Raw genomic sequence first — 21011 nt, 5'->3', positions numbered from 1 at the left:
ATATGTTGTGTGCAGTTAAGCAGGCCAGTGTGATCAAATCAGGTAGCAGCTTTGTTACCTATGTAAGTAAGAGACAAGCTTTAGTACCTAGATAAGTAAGAGACAAGCAGCACAGGGTTACTGCTTCTGAACAAAGCAGCAGCTGTACCTGTCATTCTGTGCTGGAGATCTACAGATGTAACTGTGCATAAACACGCCAATATTTTCAAACAGCTGTCAAATTTTCAAGATAAATATATGTTCTGGGCACCTGACTTTCAGCATACTAAGCTGCTGTCATTCTAACCAAATTTGCAAGGAGTTGCATTTTCTCAATAATAAATCCCATGAAAATGTAATAATGATTATCCTCTAAGAATGTGGAATTGTTCAATTTGCAGCTATCATTAATTTTATTTCTCTTTTACATGGCAAGGGGGGATGTGTGTGTATAAATGAACACATAAATGCAAAGAAATGGGGTGGCCTCTCTCAGTGGTTACTGACAACACTGCAAAGATGGGCTACAGCAAGAAGTGTGGCTACACAGTGTGGCTGGATCTGATCTAGGCTCCTTTCCTTCTCCCATCCATACGCCTCTGTCCATCCCGTTTGGGTGTGTTCAGGTCTCTGGAGCTGTCTGTGGTTCTCCTGTGTTAGCGATTCAGTGAAAGGAGCTGTTTCACCGAGGCCGTGTCTGTGCTGGGGAATAAAACTGGCCAGGGACGGTTCCGGGAGCTGGCTCAGAGTGTGGGGTTGCGGGGGGGCAGAGCAGCGCGCAGTGCCCTGGGCTGGGAGCAGTGCCTCTCTCCTGGGAGCCTGTGAGGCTGCTGCAGGCCGGAGCAGTGTCGGGGAGGCTCCGGAGCAGCGCTGGCCCCGGGGCATTCGCGGTGCCAGAGTGGCCAGCGGGATGCGGCAGCGCCAGAGCCAGCGCAGGCACCGGGGAGCAGCGTGGCTGGAAGGACAGAGGGAGAGGGAAGGTGCGGCACTGCCAGGGAGCTCTGAAGGGATATCCTTTTGATGCGAGGGGGCTATTACGTTACTTAAGCTGACTTGTCTAGGTACCCTTAAGGTAACCTTATTTTGCAACCAGTAACTCAGCTGTGCTTCGGAGAGGGACTGTGTGCTGTGTCCCCCATAACTGCTCTTTCAATGTCTGATACAGGCCAGCTGAAATGCCTTACAAAGTGAAGTAAAACTGGAATATGAAAGTACATGCATGGCTTTTTAAAGAGGTTTTCTTTTCCTGGTTATTTCACTGGACTCATTTTATTTTCCTCCACCTTTCTGCAGTTCAGATGCTTCCTTAGTTAAAAGGAGTGGAGTGGCAGATGTACAGCAGGGCTGGTATTGTTGTTAAACTGGGCACCAGATACCTTCCACGTCATAGAGGATGAGCAAGGAAAACATGGCAGGAAACTGATTGGTTGTAGTTTGCCACTTTTTGATCACGCAGGAGTATGAGGCTTGTGATCTGTACACTGTAGTGAGTGACCTGATTTAGAGCTGTGAAGTCATGTGTCCCAAGTATATCCTCTATCTGACACGTCAGGAGCTTGCAAGCACAAGTACTTGATATCCATTTGCCAAAAAATGTAGATTAATTGCATTCATGCCTGTTGCCAAGGCTCCTGTCAGTAATGCTAACTCAGTGCAAAATTTGTTTTTCCATGATACATTAGCACAAAGAAAAACTTTTAAAGGTAGGGATGTCTAAATTGTCAGAATAAAACTGAAGGACTTTTTCTTAGCCAAAAAAAAACCCAAAAAAACCAAACCAAAGCCAACAAAGAAAACCAGCAACAAAAAGCGAAAGCATTTTGTTTCACATTCCACTCTGAGTTGTGGCATGACATTAAATTGCAGTTAGTTTATTTTTAGCAGGTTTCATTTGTTTATTTACTTAAATGTAATAGCTGAGCAACAAGAGCCTGTAAAAATATTTCTAATGAATGAGTAACATTGTAGTACAATAAAGGATAAGTAAACTACACAACTTCAAGTGCTAGTTACAGAAGACACTGGATTTTTATGTGCAGGTAGAAGAGTATAAAAGCTGGCTTATTGAAATTACTCAGTTTTCAAAATGACACTTGCAAGCAGAATAGGCCTAAATCTGTAATATTTTGTTTGAGAGTCATTATTTTTTAAAGGATCTAAATCCCTCTGTTAAGCTGAATTTAATTTATCAAATAAGTCATGTTACTATGTCTGCACAAGGGAATAAAGTTTATCAGTGAAATAAAACCACTGAAAATACACAGTGGTGGTGTTCTCTGCTAAGAAGGCGAATTCAGGCTTCTTGAATGTCTTCCAAAAACAGATGTAAATTCCACTGTAGCTTTTCAAACAGTGAATAATCCTGGTCTGTTATGTTTGGTGATGAATCATGCAAGGAGTTGCAGATGGTGAGGCGGGTGCAGCTGTGCAGATGCTGGAGGAACTGAGATAGGAGACTGGAGGACAAGGAGATGAAGGAGGTGATTTGAGGATGGGTTGATATGGGTGATAGAGGAGAGGGATAAGACAACTGAAAGAATATTGACAAGGACTGTAACCTGAGATTCGGGATAGGGAGTGAACTGGTGACTGAAAGGAAGTATTCTTGAGGAAGAAACATATTTTTTGTTGTTACTGATCTTGGAAGCAAAAATTGCAGTATCAGATACCAAAGCAACTGGACTTTTGTCCTGAGCCAAAACAATGAGTAGCCCAAGCTAGAAGTTTCATTTACAAGTGGAAAGAGAAAACTTCATGTCGCTTTTAAAGGAATACTGGCCTTAAGTAGGAGAGCTTTTGTAGGAAAAGGTACAGATGCACATTTGTGGGCTTCTTTTATTTCTATTTTTTGAGCAGGACACGTGTAATTAGATCAGTGTGGCAAAATCTGGGAATTTTTCAGATGGAGAAGTTTTATCTAAGTCAAAATCCAGTCAAAATTTAGTCCCACTAAAAATAGGAGGTTGCAAGGCCTAATCACTAAATCGCAGGTAAGAGACTCAAATGTAACTTTTCACAATCTTAATCAGAATGCTAAACACACCTTTCAAATTTTTGCATTAAGTGATTTATCTTTTTTTTTTTATTTATTTTTTTCCTCTCCTTTTAGATTGACAGTTTTGTTCCAAAACAATAGCTCTTTATTCAGGAAGAATGTTGCCATTAAGATGTCTGCAAGAATTAGAGGGTAATGCAGGCACATGTCCAGGTCAGTCTTGAAAGGGTTTTGCCCCAAAACTGAGAGCAATTTTCAGGATTGTTTTCTCACCTCGTCTGGTCTAGTTACCTGTCAGGTATATGCAGTATGGTCTACTGTCCTGTGCCCCCAGCCCAATAATTCTGAACCTGCAAATCTTCTCAAATTAGAAAGAGCAGTAATGGCTGCAAAAGCATTAAAGTTCTGTCATTTTCATGGAAGGTGGTGACTGGGAGGAAGAAAGGAAAACTCATTATTGACCCTGCTGAGGAAGTGATGCAATATGAATTCAGCAATTGTCTGTTCTCTTTGACCTGTCAGTTTCCAGCCAGCACAGGAGGACAAGCAAGCTCAGGTTGAAGCAGCCACAATATGTTTGTGGTGCTTTGGGGGTGCCATGTGCACAGGGGGAAATAGTAAACACCTGTGTGAATGGTAGTTCTCAAATCTGGGTATTGCCTCAGTGCTCCCAAACTTTTATGGTGCTATTTAAACTCACAAAACCATATGCAGCTGCAAAAATTTCATTGCCAGTCAATAAACTCAAAATTAATTGGCATCTGTCAAACATAATGAGTAGCCTTGAATGAGGTTGTATGCAGATAAAGTACTTATGTCATAGGAACAGTCCTTTGCTCTTCTCTTGAAGAATAAGCAAGGTTGAACTAATATAGGAAGGTTAAATATGCTCTGAAAAAAAAGATTGTCATTTTTTCTTATCCTTCTTTTATGACATTTCAGCTAAAGACAAGTATTTTTATTTATAACACAGCAAGGATTCTAATTTCTAAAGAATGTTACTGCTATATGTTATGTTATATATGATATATATTATGATAACATACTAAATAATATGTTATTATCAAGAATATATGCGACTTGGTATCACACATAAAGGTCTGCGGATGAAAAACAAAAGGGATTCCTATATCCTGTTCTGTAAGAACACATTTGAAGTTGTATGTACTTCCACATGAACCCTAAATATTGTTGAAATACCATCAGTTTCAGAAAGTGCATCCAAGTGTTTGATTTTAAATTAGTGGCAATTGGCTTTTTCATTTCATAAATATAGTATGTCTGAACTTTCACATTTGTAAGGAAGAGTTACTAGACAGTTATGCCTAAAGTTAAAAGGAATTGTTTTCCTTGACAAAACAGTCATGTATGTTATGTTTTTGTGGGTTTATTTGGTTTTGGGTGTTTTTATCAAACATGTGAGCGAGTAAATCTTCTGAGTGAGAGGTTTATGTAGCAGCACCATCAATATGACAAAAAATATGCCTTGCACTGCATCTGTGTGTATTAGATTATAATTTTAATTGACAATTTCAGTTGCACAGATGTCTTTAATTTGCTACCTTATGAAGTTTATTTTTACCATATGTAGTGAAAATGTATTCTGCAAGAGACTTAGCAAGGGGTTTATGTTTTATTTACTTCAGGAATTTATTATATTGGAGATAATAATTTAGGCACTGCTCTAAAATGCAATTTCTATCTGCCTGTTACCCTCAGATGTCTGTGTCCTTCAACAAATGAGGTGTCTGTAGAACATCAGGGTATAGTTAGAAAATTGTCGAGCACACGCTTTTCATAATCTGAGATGCAGTAATCACATGTATAAGGAAACAATTGCAGCATTCCAATTCAGTCTTAAAGATCTGGTTCCCAGTGAGCAGCATGTTGGGGCAAATGCGTGGGCTGTTTGTAAATGCTGTACGTGTTGTAATCAACTTTGACTTCACCACTCAAACTGACTGTTACGTATTAATTCTAGAAAAGAAAAAAAAAAAAACCACCTGACAATGGCTTAGGACATCTAATCTATGCCTGCAGTTCATAAGATGCTGGTTTTGTGGGATTTTTGGTTTGTTCCTTTTTCTTAATTCTCTTATTGCCAGCCATACCATGCAATCAGATATAGCCTCAATCTGAGCTCTGATCTCTGAAATTAAGGTGTCCCTAACTGTTAATCAATTCAAAATCATGGCTTATGTAATTAGCTGATCAGACGTTTATACAGTATTGCAAAACTTAGAAAAACCTGGCAACTTCCAAGTAAATGGGCAAGGAGTTTCTGGGACACACCAAATAAATTGGTAAAGAGTTTTTGGGTCACGTGAGGAAAGTAAAATAACTTTAAGTTCATCAACAAAGCAGTAAAAATAAAGCCAATACTCAGATGACACATTTGTGTGAATGTGACCTTGGCTCTTGGATCAAATAGCAAATATATGTATGTCATGTTTGAATGTGACCTCTCCTTGGTTCAAATATCAATCATAAATCAAACCCCAGCTTTTGATGTACATGCAGCAGGAGCAGCCACTTAGATGATGCACCAGATCTCCATTTCTCAGCAGTTGTGGTCTCCACATGTCAGTGTTCAGCATACACACCCAGCATGCTCTGTCAGCTTCATGGCCTGCCAGGTGTTGTCACAGAGGCTTTAGAATCTATAGAACTTTGAAGCACAAACTGTTGTGATTAGCACATGTAATCTTTTGAATCTTCCTCAAGCATGGAATAATTTGACTGGAATATAGCTGTGACTTGAAGAGAAACTGATATTGAAATGGATTGGATAAAGAGCAAAACTTGGGGACTCATTTGGGAGAGGAAAGGAAAAGGGGGAGTGTGTTGCAAGTGCAAAGTTGTAAATGTACCAGTGGAGTGGGGTTTTCATTAGAAGTTCTGGTGAGCTGCGAGCAGTATTGGTGGAACTGTAGTGAACCTGAAAGGCAGCACATGGCAGAGAGCACAGGCTACTCTATAACATAGAGGTTACTAAGATGATGCCATGGCTTAGTTTATTGTAGAAAATAAATACTTCTTGTTCATAGGTTCAAGTCCTTTTGAGTCTCTTGTTAATAAAATGTACTTTCTTCAGTGGTTATACCTCAAAAATACTGGATATTATGAGCTGCAATATGAATATTTGCTTTAAGTGCATTAGCAACTAATGTAATAAACTGAATAATCTTCCCTCATATTGCTTTACAAGCAGATTTTTAAAAAAACATATTAACAGTAGTATCTTGATTCTATAGATTAGGCAGATAGTTTGATTACAGAAATGGAAACAGACACCATTACAAACTGAGAAGTTTGTATCTGGACTATAAAAAGTTGAAGCAAGACAAAATACTTTTTTAACACAAAGTTTTTCACTTGAGTCTTTGGCAGTGCTTGCTTGGGCTTGGTACTGTCTAAATTTCAGACTGGGTTATAACATAATTAAAAAATACAAAAACCTAGGAACTCAAAATACTCAAAGCAACCAACAACCCAACCAAAAAAAAAAAAAAAACCAAAAAAACCAACCAAAACAATGCAACAAAGACCCCTCCAAAAACACTTCTTGAAGAAAACAGTAAATTGAAGGAATACATTACAGGTTTTTCAATAACCCTGAGTATAGTATTATATAGTTTGTTAATTTGTTACTCTTGACTTATTCTGAAGGCCTGAGTAGACAGCCCTTTAAAGGATTCAGCAGATACAGATTTAAGAGATTTGAAAGCTTTACTTTGACATACAGCCATTTCTGACTTCAGTTTCAGTTCAGCATTCACTAGACAAAAAAGTTGTCTTCCTATTCCCAGTTACAGAAACCTCCAAAGCATTTACTTTTTGGATATGAAAACTCACATTTAGAGGAGAAAAAAAACAAACCAAGCAACCAAGAAATCTCAGTCATGCTGGCATTGTATGCAGACTTGAACCTATTTGAGCTTCAAGGCAGTTCAAACACCTCAGTCTCCACTCTTTACAATACAGGATTTTCCTTTTATCAGAAGGTCCTTGATGCAAATTTGAGTAATGCCATGTTTGATACATCCATTTGTGTGGAAGAAAACAAGCATGATTGCAGATAGGTGTAAACTTGAGGTGATAGACCTGTAAGTCTTGTCTTTGGAGCCTGGAGGCAAAGGTTGCAAAACCTTCCTGTCCTGTTGCTGATGAATCCAATCTGGCTCCTGCTGTCAAAGGGATTGCAGGGGCTCCTTTAAACACAGGCTTCAGATCTCACTGCGCCCATACCCAGGAGCTGCGGTCTTTCCTTACGTCTGCAGCTGAGCTGTGTGACACAGGCTGACTAGTCTAATGGTGGGGATGAAATATGGTGAAATCTATTTTCTTGTCTAATATGAAGTCAGTGGAAATATAAAGTATTCTGAACGGAGTTCCTAGTTACCAGGATCTTAAGGGGCTTGTTGAATTCAAAATTCTCCTTTAGAAAGCCACTTGATGCAAGGATGTTGCCTTTTTTCTTTACAAGCAGCTGAAGCCTTTCTTTGAGCTAGATTCTACTCTCAGCTTGAGCTTCTAGCATTGAAACTTTAATTTTATTTCTGTTATTTATTTATTGGAGCATGTTGCGTCACCTCAGAGTAAATGATCTTCAGGTATTACTGGATTTCAGTGGCAATTTTACTGCTGGAAGGTGAGTATCTATGGGATGTGCCCACAGCAGCCTGCATCCACAGCCTTGCCAAAAGATGGTAATACCCCTTAATCTAATAGAGGTGCTGTCTGATCTGTAAAGCAGTTTTCACCTCTCACAAGAGATGAAAGAGGCATTGGCTTTTTCACTTCAGGCAGTGCAAGAGCCTGGTTTGCAGACCCAGCCTGTCCACACAGCCACTGGATTCTGCAGAGGAGATTCAGGCTGCACATGCAGTTATATTGTGCCATGCAGCACGTGTATCTGTCTTCCCAGCTCTTATTTCTACTCTCTCCATTGAGCCAACACTAATATTTGTAAGGCTTTGCAGTGAACTGGATCAGGGAAGTGGTTGGATTAAAAAGTACCACGTTTTTAGTGTGTAATCATGGCTTCGAAGATCAGTCATGGCTCTGGAAATTCCACTGAGCTCCAGTCAACCCAAACATGTTAAGTGAGCTGTTTGACATTAGGTGAGATGAATTACCGCTCTTATTTCTGTTTGCTGAAAATTAATTTCCTCTTTGTAGTTTTTTCTCCGTTATTAATTGCATCTGTTGTGTGAAAGTGAGAGAGTATGATATTTCAAAGAAATAGTTTCATTATCTCCTGAATAACTTTGTTGCTGCCCTATTATCAGTTACTTTTTAAACAGTAATCTTGGCAAAACAAATTTTTAAAACTATTTAGTGTATTATAAATGTGTTACATAAATGAAAAAGCATTGGGGGAAATAGTGGATATATAGTCTTGAAGGTCTAGAAAGCAGCTGAATTGTTTAAAGCAGGAAGGTCAGTCACATTTAAAAGGGTTGAGGAGGGTTGAGTGGTCCTGTTTAGAGACACTGATCAGTAAAATACACTAGCCAATGTAATTTAAAATCCACTGTGACAGAAAACCCTGGATCCAAAGAAACACAGCTTCCTAGCTCAGCAAGTTCTCCTTGAGTTTCACTGAGCAATGTAAACCAACAAAACCCATTTCCATGTTGTTTTTGTCATTTTGTCTGGGCTTAACCCCAGGAGGCAACGAAGCTCCACTTGCTCACTCACCTGCCAGGGGCTGGGGAGAGAATTCAAATCAAGGTTGCATAGAATTTTTCCTTATGTGACTTTTAAGATCCTGACTTTGCAGCTTTGCTGTCAATTTTCAAAATTAGGGTATGTGAATTTTGAATTCTTTTCAAGGCAAGGATACCTGTAGGTTGCATAAGGTATCTTGGAGTACAGCTGAGTAAAGGGAAGAAAGATAACATTTTTCTGAATGGGTTTTTTTGGAGGGGGGATGTGCAACTGGCAGTCTTGATTAAAGGTAGCTTATGAAAATTTTTCTTCACGTGCATAGAAAAATGTTCCCTGACTTAAGTAATTAATACTTTTTAAAATAAAAAATAGTACAAGTATGTAAAGTTACAAACTATGAAATTTGAATCAATTGTCTTGTGATGAGAAAATACGCATCCTTTCCCAGGTGAAAGTCTGGGTGTCACACTGTAGGTACCAAATCCTGTTCTCCGTTCTTTTTTGTGTTGAATCAGGATATTGGAAATATTCTACAGCTTACATATTTAAGGCTCTTCCTATCCAGTGAAGTTTTCTAAAAATATCTATCGCAATCACGAGTTTACATGTGCTGTTTTCAGCCCCAGCATTCTCAAAATGACCTAGAGGTAATGACTGTTTTAACTTTAACCCTGGTATTTGCAAGCAAGCCCTTTACACGATCAATTTGTTTATGCAGTAAGATCAGACTTTGTTACTGCTTCCTAGAGACCTTTGCATCTCAGGGACCTGTTTCCTTACAGAGATTATCCCTGGTGTGGCAAATATTAAATGTGGAAGGGCTGGAGTTTCAGTATCCCTCCATCCCTTTCCAAAAATGAAGCAAGTAACTGATAGCTGCATGTAGAGGTGTTTTTCTTTAATAATCTGACTGATTTCTTTGGGACTGATTTCAGGTTTATAGGTAAGTTACTCAGTGGGTATTCACAGTGAGGTGGTGGGAAAGGACTTCTTGTGAAAATAGACATATTTCAGAGATAACAATATGTGAGAGAGTAAAACCTGTTTAACTTTAAAACCATAATTACATGAAATTATTTCCTTATTTTTCTATGTTCTATTCTCTTGTTTTCAATTTGTGTGTCTTGGTACTTGGGGATAAGAAAGGGGTTATGGAGGCTAAAGTATTGTATGAGAAACTGAGAAAATCCTCTGCCAATGTCTTCGTGGCACAGAACTTTTGTAAATACTTAGGAGACACAGATCTTTGAGTGGAATCCTCATGCTGCATCTACTACATCTACTGTTGTAACATGTACAGAGCTTTTTGTAAAGCAAAATTCTCTCTATTAAATGAGCTTCATACTCATTACCCTTTTTATTTTAGAAGCTTTTTTTCATTCAAGCAAGGATCAATGCATATTATACGAAACCTGCCAGTGAAAGCATATGCATGTGTAAACATGCACGGAACACAAGAGAAGCCAGAAGGCAGTTTACTGCATAAATACTAGGCATATTACTTGTAGATTTTCTGTGCTTATAAAAAAAATTAATTGTCACTATTGTGAATATTAGTATATTTTGAGTCTTCAGAAATTGTTATGTCGTTGCCATGCTTGCTTAAGTACCAGTTAATCATTGACAAGAGCGCTAATAATTAAACGGCTGTAATTTAATTGTGGTGTTCGAAAGTACAAAAGAGTATGTAATTTAATAGTTAAAACAAGAAGCACTCCATTTATGTTTCACTAGCTATTAGGTTGTTTTTACAGAAATGTTGCTAAAAAGGCTGCTGAATTTTACATATTGATTGTACGTGGAAAGGTATCGTGCAGTTTGGGCAATACCAAGCAGCTTTAGACATGTTCAGAGGTCAGCTCTCAAGCCTTTCCTTTGCTTTCCTGACAGATAATGCCTATTTTGGTTGAGGGTAGACTTCAGTGTTTGCTTAATCTTTTAAAAATATGTGTGCTGGATGAAGAAGTGGTACTTGGAGATATGTATATGTGATCCAGCAGGGAGCACTGGGTACAAGAAGCCTAGTGCCTACTGGAACCTCCCCAGCTATCCTGGGGCTGAGTGTCTGCAGAGGAATACAATCCTTCCGTGCTATGAACAACTGGTTTTGCCCAGGAGAGCTTCATGGAGAGCACACTGGTGAAGCAGTGTCAATCATATCCTCTGCTGTTCCTCTCTTCTTTTTGCTAATGGCTCCTTAGGGAGACAAATTGGTTAGTCTCCTTTGGGTTGCTGGAGGCTTCTCTATGCTTTTCCCCTATCACCAAATAGATATATCACACGGAGAGGAATTTAACTTTATTTTCACAAATTACATACAAGGGATTTCTCTTTTCTGAGTCTGTGTATGTTGTGGTTATTTCAGGGACTTGAGTAGATAATTAAGAGCAAACAGCACAGTTAGTTCCAGGTGTTACTGGGCTTACACCATGCTGTGTGTCCAACTCTCACCCACCAGCACAGTGGGTACAGTAATGTCCCTGTTGTCTGTAACTGGAAATCATAGATAAATTCCCATACTTACTCTCATACGTATTCCTGCCTGCTGCACTATGTGACATAGAAATTATTTTCCTCTTCTGGTTAAAACTATCCTGTTTAAAAGAAATCGGGCAAATAGATCTGTACTAACGGTATTTGTAGAATGAGATGGCAACTTAGTAATAGTGACAGCATCACCTTTATTTTTCCTGCTCAAGAAGAGTGAGTAGAATATTGATGTTTGTTATAAGTTTTGGTGGGAAGTGCATAATGCCTTCTGTAGAAACACTTGCCTCAGCAATGGAGAGAAAACTACCAAGATTGACCTTGTCATAACTTTCATTCATCTTGAAGTCTTTTGGGGAATTCTCCCCACCCTGTGCTCTTGATGATTCATGTTGCATAAAGCTTCCAGAGCAGTAGAATGTTGTATAATATTTCACTTTTGGATTAGAAATCCTGTGTTCAGTGTGCTGCAACTGGTTAAAATAATTTTTTTTAATTATCTGAATTTTTAAAAAATTATTCTTTCACCAGTAAAAAGAAGTTTAAGTGACTGCTCTACTTGATCAAAATGGTGGACACTGAAAACCAGCTCTATCCCCTTACTCCCTTGGAGGAGGAGGATATAGACAGCCCTTTATCTGGAGAGTTCCTACAAGATATGGAGAACATTCAAGACCTGTCCCAGTCTCTAGGTGATGATAGTTCTGGAGCTTTAAGTTTAACAGAATTCCAATCACTGGGAAACGGTCCAGGATCTGATGGATCAGTTATAACAGGTAAGAGTTTGGTTTAACATAAAACTTTCTCTTATAAATAGAATGGTAGAACTTAATAACTACTTGAATGCAATAGTTATTGTTTATGATGAAGTGACACTGGACATATATAAGTTTATTATGGCATGGTCTTAAAATAATTAAGGCTAAAGTTAATATATTAGACAAATGTCACTGAAGAATGACTGTAAACTTAAATAGCCTTTAGTCAGAGGCTCTGGGAGATCAGAATGGGAATCACTGCGGTGGTGTGGGACACTGTGGAGTTCTCAGTAAGGTTTTCCTGTTGAATCTGGGTGTTTTTAAGTCTTTTAGCAGGAGAGCCATTTGAAGTAGCTTGCTGTTAACCTTTTGGTTGGTTTGCATTATGCTTTGTTTTGTTTTGGGGGGTTTTTGTTTCAGATCAATTCTCTGCTTGTGATCCCTATTTCACCTTGGAATAATAGAACTGAGGCAGTTGAAATGAACAGTGTGGGTTTGAAGGCAATGGGGAGAGCTGCCTTCTGGCACTATGGACCCAAGGAATGTTTCTAGAACTATGATTTTGTTCCCTTTTGGTTGTAAACCTTCTCATGAGAGAGATGCCATGTACAGGAAAAGTTACGATGTGCTTTATATATGTGTGTGTTTGTTTATAACATGGTCCTTCAGAGGCAGGAGGCTTTACAATTATTTGAGTGTAGGTGTGCACAAGGCCTACAATAATTTAGATTAATTCTACTGTCACCTTCTCATAGAGTATTCTGCTCACTGCCAAATATACTGGTTTTGTGGTCAGAGAACATGGAAAATGTAAACTTCCAAGGCTCAAATTCCATAAAGCAAGTAAAATGAAGAAACACTTTAAAAAAATCCTGGGGTTTAGGCTGTTCTTGATGACTCTGATGCCTGTGGGCTTGGCAGCGCTGGCAATGGAGACTCTGAGTTCCGTGCCAAGGTTTTTTTCCAACATAATACTTGCTGACCTACATTCATGAGTGTTTCTTAATCTGTCTGTTAAAATAACACACCCATTAATTTGCTGAAGTCTTGTGGTGCAAGTTGCAAGATGGAAGATAAAAGGAATTCTGGCCTCAGAAAATATTTTCCTCAAAAAAAGCTGGAAATATTAATTGAAAGAATTAGGATTGGAACGTGTAGTTTTGTAATGTATTCATCTACTGGTGGCACATCTGGTGAGTTTATTTCATTGTGTGATCCAGAAATGCTTTGCCTATCAGAAGAAAAACACAAAATATCTGAGCAAAATAAAAATAAAAATGTCTGCTTCTAAAATAGCAGAAGCAGACATTTGTTACCTTCCTTTTAATATCTGTTCAGCCTTTCTACTGATGTGCAGGACTCATCCATCTGCTTTTCAGCCCTCAGTTTGGATTGCAATTTAAAATTATGAGTAGCTTTTCAAAGGTCAGGGGTCCTTATAATGTATCTGAAGTGGATCTGTGTGAGGTAGGAATGTGTCTCTTGTGGTACTGCCAACAAGAGATGCCCTGCTCATCCCTGCAGCACAAGAGATGGAAGATGCTAAACCAAGATGAGCTGTTCACAGCCTTTCTGCAAACAACAGTGGTGTGGTGTGTATTTATTGGGTCAATTATTACCCAAATAGTTCTTGTTGCCAGAGTCACTGCAGTAAGGCCTTTTCCTTCTTGACATCCCATGTCACATCAAAATTACCCTGTATTTTGTGTGTGTTTGCACTAGAAATATGAATTTTTTTTCAAAGACTTTTGGTTGAACTGTTAGTTCACTTAATGACTATTAACACAAGATTATTTTTTTAGAATAAGCTCATTTTTTGTGTGGTTGTTAGTATAGAAAACGGTATCAATCTTGATAGTATAGTATTTATGAAGTGTTCCTTTTCTTTTTTTAGACACACTTTCACCAGCATCCAGTCCTTCATCCATTAATTTTGCCACAGCTCCAGGTAGCATAGATGAATCACCCAGTGGAGCATTAAACATTGAATGTAGAATTTGTGGGGATAAAGCCTCAGGCTACCATTACGGAGTGCATGCTTGTGAAGGTTGTAAGGTACAGTCATCATTTTCTTCTTAAGAACCTAAATCATGTTACTTTTTTTATGGGGTAATATGAAGATAAACATTTGGTGCATAAATGTTTAATTACCATTCCTATCTGTGGTCTTTTTTCTGAGATAAATCATCCAGATATCATAACTCAGACCTTCATCAAGCAGGGGCAATTCACAGTGATAATTTTAATACTGTTGTTCTGCTTGTAGTTAGTGAAATACTAAAACAAAACACTAAATCGTGACAAAAAAAAAAAAAATATCAAAGCCTTCTTGCTCCACTAGCCATACTCCCACTAGCATTTTATTTGTGTTGGGAGTATGGCTAGGAGGGGTATGCCACATTACTGACAGCAGCAAATCCCAAATTTCTTACCTCCACCACATGCTGCCTGAATCCCTTAGTCTTGTACTTGTTGTAGTTTGGAGGCCAGGGCATGTCTGGCACAAATTACTCATCATTAATGCATAATTCTTGAGATTGTATGACCCATGAAGTATAAGATTCTTTTCTTTTTCCCCTAATGTTTCAGATTTCCATCTTTTTTCTACTAATGTAACAGGAGAGAAATAATAGTCTTTGTGTTATTGTTATTTAACAGTCTTTCATGCATCATGTCAGTATAACTATTTGAATGTAAATCTTATGGAATAATTTGGAATATCTATTAGAGATGGGGAACCAGTTCCTAGCCAGGTGTGTCCCACAGCCTAAATGACATGTTGCTCTGTGATGTGACACAAACTGTTGAGATGGCTCTGGATTTGCTGTCCCTGTGGTTGGGCAATGTGTGAGCAACCTTGCGTTGCAGACTGGAGACATCCTGGAAAGAGCACTTGAGGTAGAGGCTGTTCTACAATAAGCGGTAAAAGAGTAAAAAAAATACCTGTGTGATTGAAGCTTAGTAGTCAATATTCATTAATATTACATATTGTTTTTTTCAAACTTTTTATAGGGCTTTTTTAGAAGAACAATTCGTTTAAAACTCATCTATGATAAATGTGATCGCAACTGCAAAATTCAGAAAAAAAATCGTAATAAGTGCCAATACTGTCGTTTTCAAAAGTGCCTTTCAGTTGGAATGTCACATAATGGTAGGTAAGAGTGCCCTTAATTTGTTTGTTCCTACCCAGAGTCTGCTGCTGGAGGCAGGCACTTGGATAGCATTTTTACTCACACACATGAATTGAACCTCGGATTTTTTACAGGATAGGTTGCTGTGGGGGATGCTAGTTTCCCTGATGTGGTTGATACAGAGCTGCCAAACGTGCTGTTATGAACTTTACACAGTTTGCTACATCTCAGTTTGTCCATATGAATGTTCATTTATTTCCTTTCTTCAACCCAGAACTTTGGCTCCAGTACGCCCATTGAAACAAATTTCAATACTGGAAGAATTCTGATCAAGGGTTTTGTAGAAGAGTAGGAGGAGAACAATTGCTTTCATTGTGAAGGGGAGTGATTTATGATAGAAATTTGAGGAAAGTAGCCTTTGTTATTTTTCAGGTTACAGTGCAACAGCTCTTGAGCAGATGATTCAGAAAGTGGGGAGGGAGGGCAAAGGTCTATGCTGACTGTGCAACAGGAATCTGGTAGGTTATTTGTTAAACAGATTGGTTAAAAATTCAGAGCATTTAGATATCCAGTTTAAAAGTTATGTTGTTGTTTGTGCTAGTGATTTAAGAGAAGGGTGGCAAGCTTGTGGCTTACAGACCAATTTCAGCCCACAAGGCAGTTCTCTGAGCAGGACGTAGCTTGCTGAGCAACACCGGTAAAGAGGGACAGGCCAAGCCATGAGAAAGCACATCTCACCTGGCCAGATGACAATAGTTTTCCCTGCTTGGCTCTGATATTGCCCAGGCTGAACCTGGGGGCAGGTGCAATGTGAAAGTAAGCAAAAATGCTGGGGTAGGTGAAAAACTGTGAGTTTAGGAGACAGATTTCCTAAGGAAATGATGCAGTCGGGATAGGTGGAATGGGAACATGAATGGGGAAACTGCTTGTGACATTGTAGTCTAGAGTCCCAACAGGAGGCATTGTGAGAGTTTTCTTCCTGGTTCTGCAGAAGCCTGGCTCTCCTGCAATGAGCCTTGACTGAGATTGAGGTGCATTGGAAGAGGTTTGGTAGTCTCTGCAAGACTGGGGATAACAATCCTCAAAAAATATGCTGGACAACAAAGTGACATCTCGGGTCACTTGGTTGTCCAGCTCAGTCGGCTGGGAGCCATGCTGCCTGGCAGGAACTGACATCCATGTGAACCTGTTTCATCCTACTTAAAAACACTGTGGCCACCTGTGCTCCAGTTGAAGGGAATAGCCACAGTTTTATTGCAGCAAACGTGGGAGGCAGCAGGGGAAAGGGATGATTGCTAATTTGCTAGTAATACTTCTCAGGAAAAGCGCTACGACTAAATTTACACCCATGATCTTAAAACTGTAAGTTTTAGTTTAGAGCAGGTGTTCTTCCACTATTTTCACAGGTTGGTGTGCCCACTCACCCTTATGGGGAAGGAAGCACCTAAGCCAGATTCCAAACAGGCTTTCCTTGTTGGACTTCCATTGAAGTCCACAGCTGTATTTCAGGTCATGCCTAGAGTCACCTCCTTATGTCATGAGAAGACCCCTGGACACGTTGAAGGGCTGATGGTGTTCATGCCTTGAATTGCTCAGTGTAGGCAGTGAGGTCCTGTCCTTACTGGTTGGATGCTGAAATGTGGCACAAGCAACTCATTGTATGAACCATCTCAAACCCTGGCACACCTCCCAAGGGTAAAATGGGCTGGCTTAGCTTGAAACAAACTGAAGAAGGATTTGGATGTGCCCATGAATGGTAGCACCACTTGCTCAAAAACCAGGAGACCTCCATACCCAGAGGTGTTTCAGACTTGCATCCTCTGCCTCTCAGAAGAATATCCCAATGACCAGGTTGGGTATTCAGGCTGTTCTCCTCTCCAGTCTTGAAGGGCTAGTGTGTTGAGAAAGCAGTATAGCATGTTGTGGGTAGAGGAGATTTTGTTGCCTGTAGCCTTTGAGCTGTAAGTGCAGGTCTTTGGGCTGGGGTTCCCGCTGGCACTACAGATGTGTTGAATGAAGAACTGGATGCCCCTGCAGGTTCTGAGCCAGCAGTGCAATTCAGGCCTGACTGTTGCAGCTCTCCAGCTTGTGGGTGTGCTTTCTGCCAAGTTCCTGTCATGAGTTTACCTAGTGTTTTAAGAGCTCCCAAGGTGGACTTTGAGTTTTGCACTGGGAACTGTAGAATTCAGCAAGGTGAAAACAAAATTCAAGTATATTTAGGTACTATAAAAGGGAAAAGGAATGTGTTCTAGCCCACTGCAGATAGCACTTTGTGTTCTGAAACACCTGATTTCCTTCAGTTTAGCATATTAGTCACTGACTGTGTTGGGAAGGGGCCAATGTCTTCACCTCTACATCAGTTTTTCTAGACAGAAAAATCTTACTGCTCTGATCAGCAATGGTAAAAGGCTTAAGTTCTCGTATAACTTGTGTTTGTTTCACAATTATGTCTTCCCACCAGCAATACGTTTCGGACGAATGCCAAGGTCTGAGAAGGCCAAGCTCAAAGCAGAAATTCTAACAGGTGAAAATTATGTAGAAGATTCAGAAATGGCAGATCTCAAATCACTTGCCAAAAGAATTCATGATGCCTACCTGAAAAACTTCAATATGAACAAGGTTAAAGCCAGAATCATCCTTGCGGGAAAAGCCAATAACAATCCAGTAAGTACTTTTTTTGTTAATTTAAAATAAAACTGACAGGTATGTAAGATGATTGTAATACTTTGGTAGACACTTTAGCAAATCTTTAGAAAATAAATATCATTATAATACAGATGTGAAATATTCAAAATAAATATCTGTAGTAAATATGGTTGCTTTTAACCATATTTAAACACTATCAGAATAGTAAGAAGGTTTAGGAAAATCAGATGATTACCTTGTAAATGGAAACTCATAACCCTAGAATGTTGTCCTTAATCAAAAATGAAGTGATATCTGAATATGAATACCTCTTGATATGGGGAGAATGGTTCCAAATTATTTTCCTATTATGACAGTGAAAAAAATGAATTTTTCTCTCACAAATGCCAGGATAAGTACTATTAGCTTGTAGGGTGTACAAGTGCTCTGCTTGACTTTTCCTTTAATCAGAATAATATTTATAGCAGGAGGGGAAAGAAAACTTGAGTTTGTAATTTTTTGTTTACAGTGTTGGCCATTTCCTCACCCAGCCTTCCTGGTCTTTTCTGTAGGGTTCCTTTGAAAGGCAGAAGCAAGCAAGGTTTTGAAGACACATTTACTGTAGAAGTTATTTTTCTTTCAGGGTAATTTAGCCTAGGTCTACCTAATTTGACTGCTTTTTGTTTAGCAGAACATGGGAGAGTGTAATCGATGTAAGGACTCACTTTTTTCATTTTTTTGTATATTTATTTAAGCTCCACTGTGATTTTTGTAACTTTTATGGAGAAGTATCTTATTTTATCAGCAACTTCAGTTTCAGTAAAAATTTGCAGGGAAGAAACTTTACATATGCCATAATGAAAACCATGTAAGTGTGGGGATGAGTGTTATCAAAATTGTAAGCAAGCTGCCTTCTGTATTATGGAATTTGGCATATAATAGTCTAGTCGAGTCTAGCCTACAGCTTTCTGCATTAGAAGAGAGACACATGAATTATCCCAGTCTTTTTCATTGCACTGAAGAGGTATGTAAAATGTGGCACAGGCTTAAACATTTTAAGGGTACAAACTGATGTGAGCCTACAAGTAAACACCACCTTTAACTTCTCAGTGAGTGGGCTTCTGCAGAAAATCAATTTTGTGCTTGTTACCCTGTGTCAGAACTATAAGCCACAACACGTCAGACATGCAGGGATGGATCATAGAGCATTTAATCACAGTTCTTGTATTTGAATGTGTGTGGCCACAGCCATGGGACTAACCAGCCAGCAGGGACCAGCACACGTGTGCCCGGGTGAATATGCACATAAAAATTAATGAAGAATCAGCCCTAGGATGTTGCAAACACCTTGCTATCAATTTTTTCCATATGCAGGGAAGAGCAAAGGGGTTTTAGGCTATTTCATCATCTCTTAAGTAAACAAACATTTTCATTTTATTTTGACTTTTCAGCAGAAAAACATATTTTAAAAGAAGGGGTTTTTTGATTGGGTAATTAGCAACCCACCTGTTTCAGAACTGTGTATTAACAGCTAATTTCAGTGAATCCTAATTTTTGGCACCACTACAATTAATTTCAGAATGAATGAGCATTTTTCATGATGACATGGTGTCATTTTTTAATGTAGCTCCCAAGTCCTTAGCCATACCTCTTTTTTGCATACTGAAATGATGTTAAATTTTAAAAAAGTATATAAGATCGTGTACATATTTTAAAGGTTTAGAGATGTGTTGTGTTTCATGTTTTGTTACTTTCCACTCATATCCACCTTCCCATGGAAAGTTCTGCTCTGTGTAACTGTGTTGGAATGAAATGGAATGTGTGGTACCCATAAACATTTTAAAATGGAAAACCATAGGAACCTGACCTGTTGGACAGTTCCTCATTTCCGAAGTCGACAAGTGAATTCTATGAGTTCCTGACAGAACACTACGTGTTCCCCATGAGCTTAGCAAAGCAGCACAAGGAAGGTGCTTGGTGTGTATGGAAATAAGTTTCTGTTCAAAGTCAGTTGCTGTGAGTTTGCTAGGCTGGGAAGCACTGGTGTTTGTTGTTTTTCTTTAGTGGATTGTGCTTCATTTAATTGTTGCCCTGCAGATATGTATCAAAATATTTTTGAGTTCTGGTTGTTTGTAAGAAAGTCTGAATGCTGCTTTTGATAAAGATGTTTTAAGAGAGTGGCTTATCTGCTTGTAAAGCATGTACCTTTCAGAACAAATGGGATTATGGAAAAGACCAAATTTTGTGCTTGGCATTCTGGTGGGATTCTCTGTTTAGAGATGACTCAGCACCAACTGCAGTTAGAAAGTTGGAACAACTGGGACATTGTCTATGAGAATCTGATAATAAAACACAAGCGCAGGGTTCACATTCTTATGCAAATATGGTACTTCTTATTGAAATTACTGTCTGTATTCCCCCTAGGGTACTTCAGGAAAGCATCATGATGTGCATCAAGTGGAGTTAGTTTAGGAATCAATAGGAGTGTAGGCAGAATAACCTGGACCTCTGGAGAAGATAACAAAAGTCTTTTGTGAACCCTCTGGGACTGGCTCTGAGGTGGATTTGTGCATCCCAAGCAGAGGAGTGCTGGAGCTTTGCTGTAACTATTAGATAAAACTAAAGATAAGCTATACATCTTTACATTTGACTATTTGCATTGCTGTTTGCAGAGCAGGCTTGTTAGGTATTGCAGTTTCTCATACACTGTTTGTCCTGATGAGAAGTATAAAAGAAGTCAGGGTTTATTGGTAGTTGAGGACTGATTAGCAAGGAGGTTAAAGTTTAGCAAAATTCTTATTTTTTAGGAAGAGAACAATTGATAACCATTATTTAGTGACTGAACTAGTGGGTTTTTTTCTCTGTAGCCATTTGTTATACATGATATGGATACCTTATGTATGGCAGAGAAGACCTTGGTGGCAAAACTGGTAGCCAATGGGATCCAGAACAAGGAAGCAGAAGTTCGGATTTTCCACTGCTGCCAGTGTACATCTGTGGAGACTGTCACAGAACTCACGGAGTTTGCTAAATCCATCCCTGGCTTCTCCAGCCTGGACTTGAACGATCAGGTGACACTACTGAAGTACGGGGTGTACGAAGCCATATTTGCCATGTTGGCCTCTGTGATGAACAAGGACGGGATGCTGGTGGCTTATGGGAATGGCTTTATAACCCGGGAGTTCCTGAAAAGCCTGAGAAAGCCATTCTGTGATATAATGGAGCCAAAATTTGATTTTGCAATGAAATTCAATGCACTGGATTTGGATGATAGCGATATATCCCTTTTTGTTGCTGCCATTATTTGCTGTGGAGGTAAGAATTACCCGTTTGTTCTCTAAGGTAGTAAATTTTAATATTTCC

The 21011-nt window shown here is 39.1% G+C and overlaps 1 protein-coding gene across 4 annotated transcripts in view; it reads left to right on the top strand.

Moving 5' to 3' along the window:
* PPARA (peroxisome proliferator activated receptor alpha) overlaps positions 1-21011 on the top strand; it is a 32158-nt gene that overhangs the window by 6208 nt on the left and 4939 nt on the right. For 2 of the 4 annotated variants that reach the window (XM_021529928.3, XM_031503667.2), the window contains 5 exons: positions 11666-11910; positions 13787-13947; positions 14905-15043; positions 17485-17687; positions 20516-20963. In XM_021529928.3, the coding sequence (XP_021385603.1) occupies positions 11703-11910; positions 13787-13947; positions 14905-15043; positions 17485-17687; positions 20516-20963 (1159 nt within the window). In that variant the 5' untranslated portion in view covers positions 11666-11702. Of the gene's footprint in view, positions 1-9364; positions 9591-11665; positions 11911-13786; positions 13948-14904; positions 15048-17484; positions 17688-20515; positions 20964-21011 lie in introns of those variants that run through there. The other 2 variants (XM_021529930.3, XM_031503668.2) reach the window with 2 other exon arrangements.

The sequence above is a fragment of the Lonchura striata genome, chromosome 5 (assembly GCF_046129695.1).
Source record: "Lonchura striata isolate bLonStr1 chromosome 5, bLonStr1.mat, whole genome shotgun sequence".
Classification (NCBI taxonomy): Eukaryota; Metazoa; Chordata; class Aves; order Passeriformes; family Estrildidae; genus Lonchura; species Lonchura striata.
Note: the sequence above shows the minus strand (reverse complement) of the source record. Positions and strands in the feature narration are given on the sequence as shown.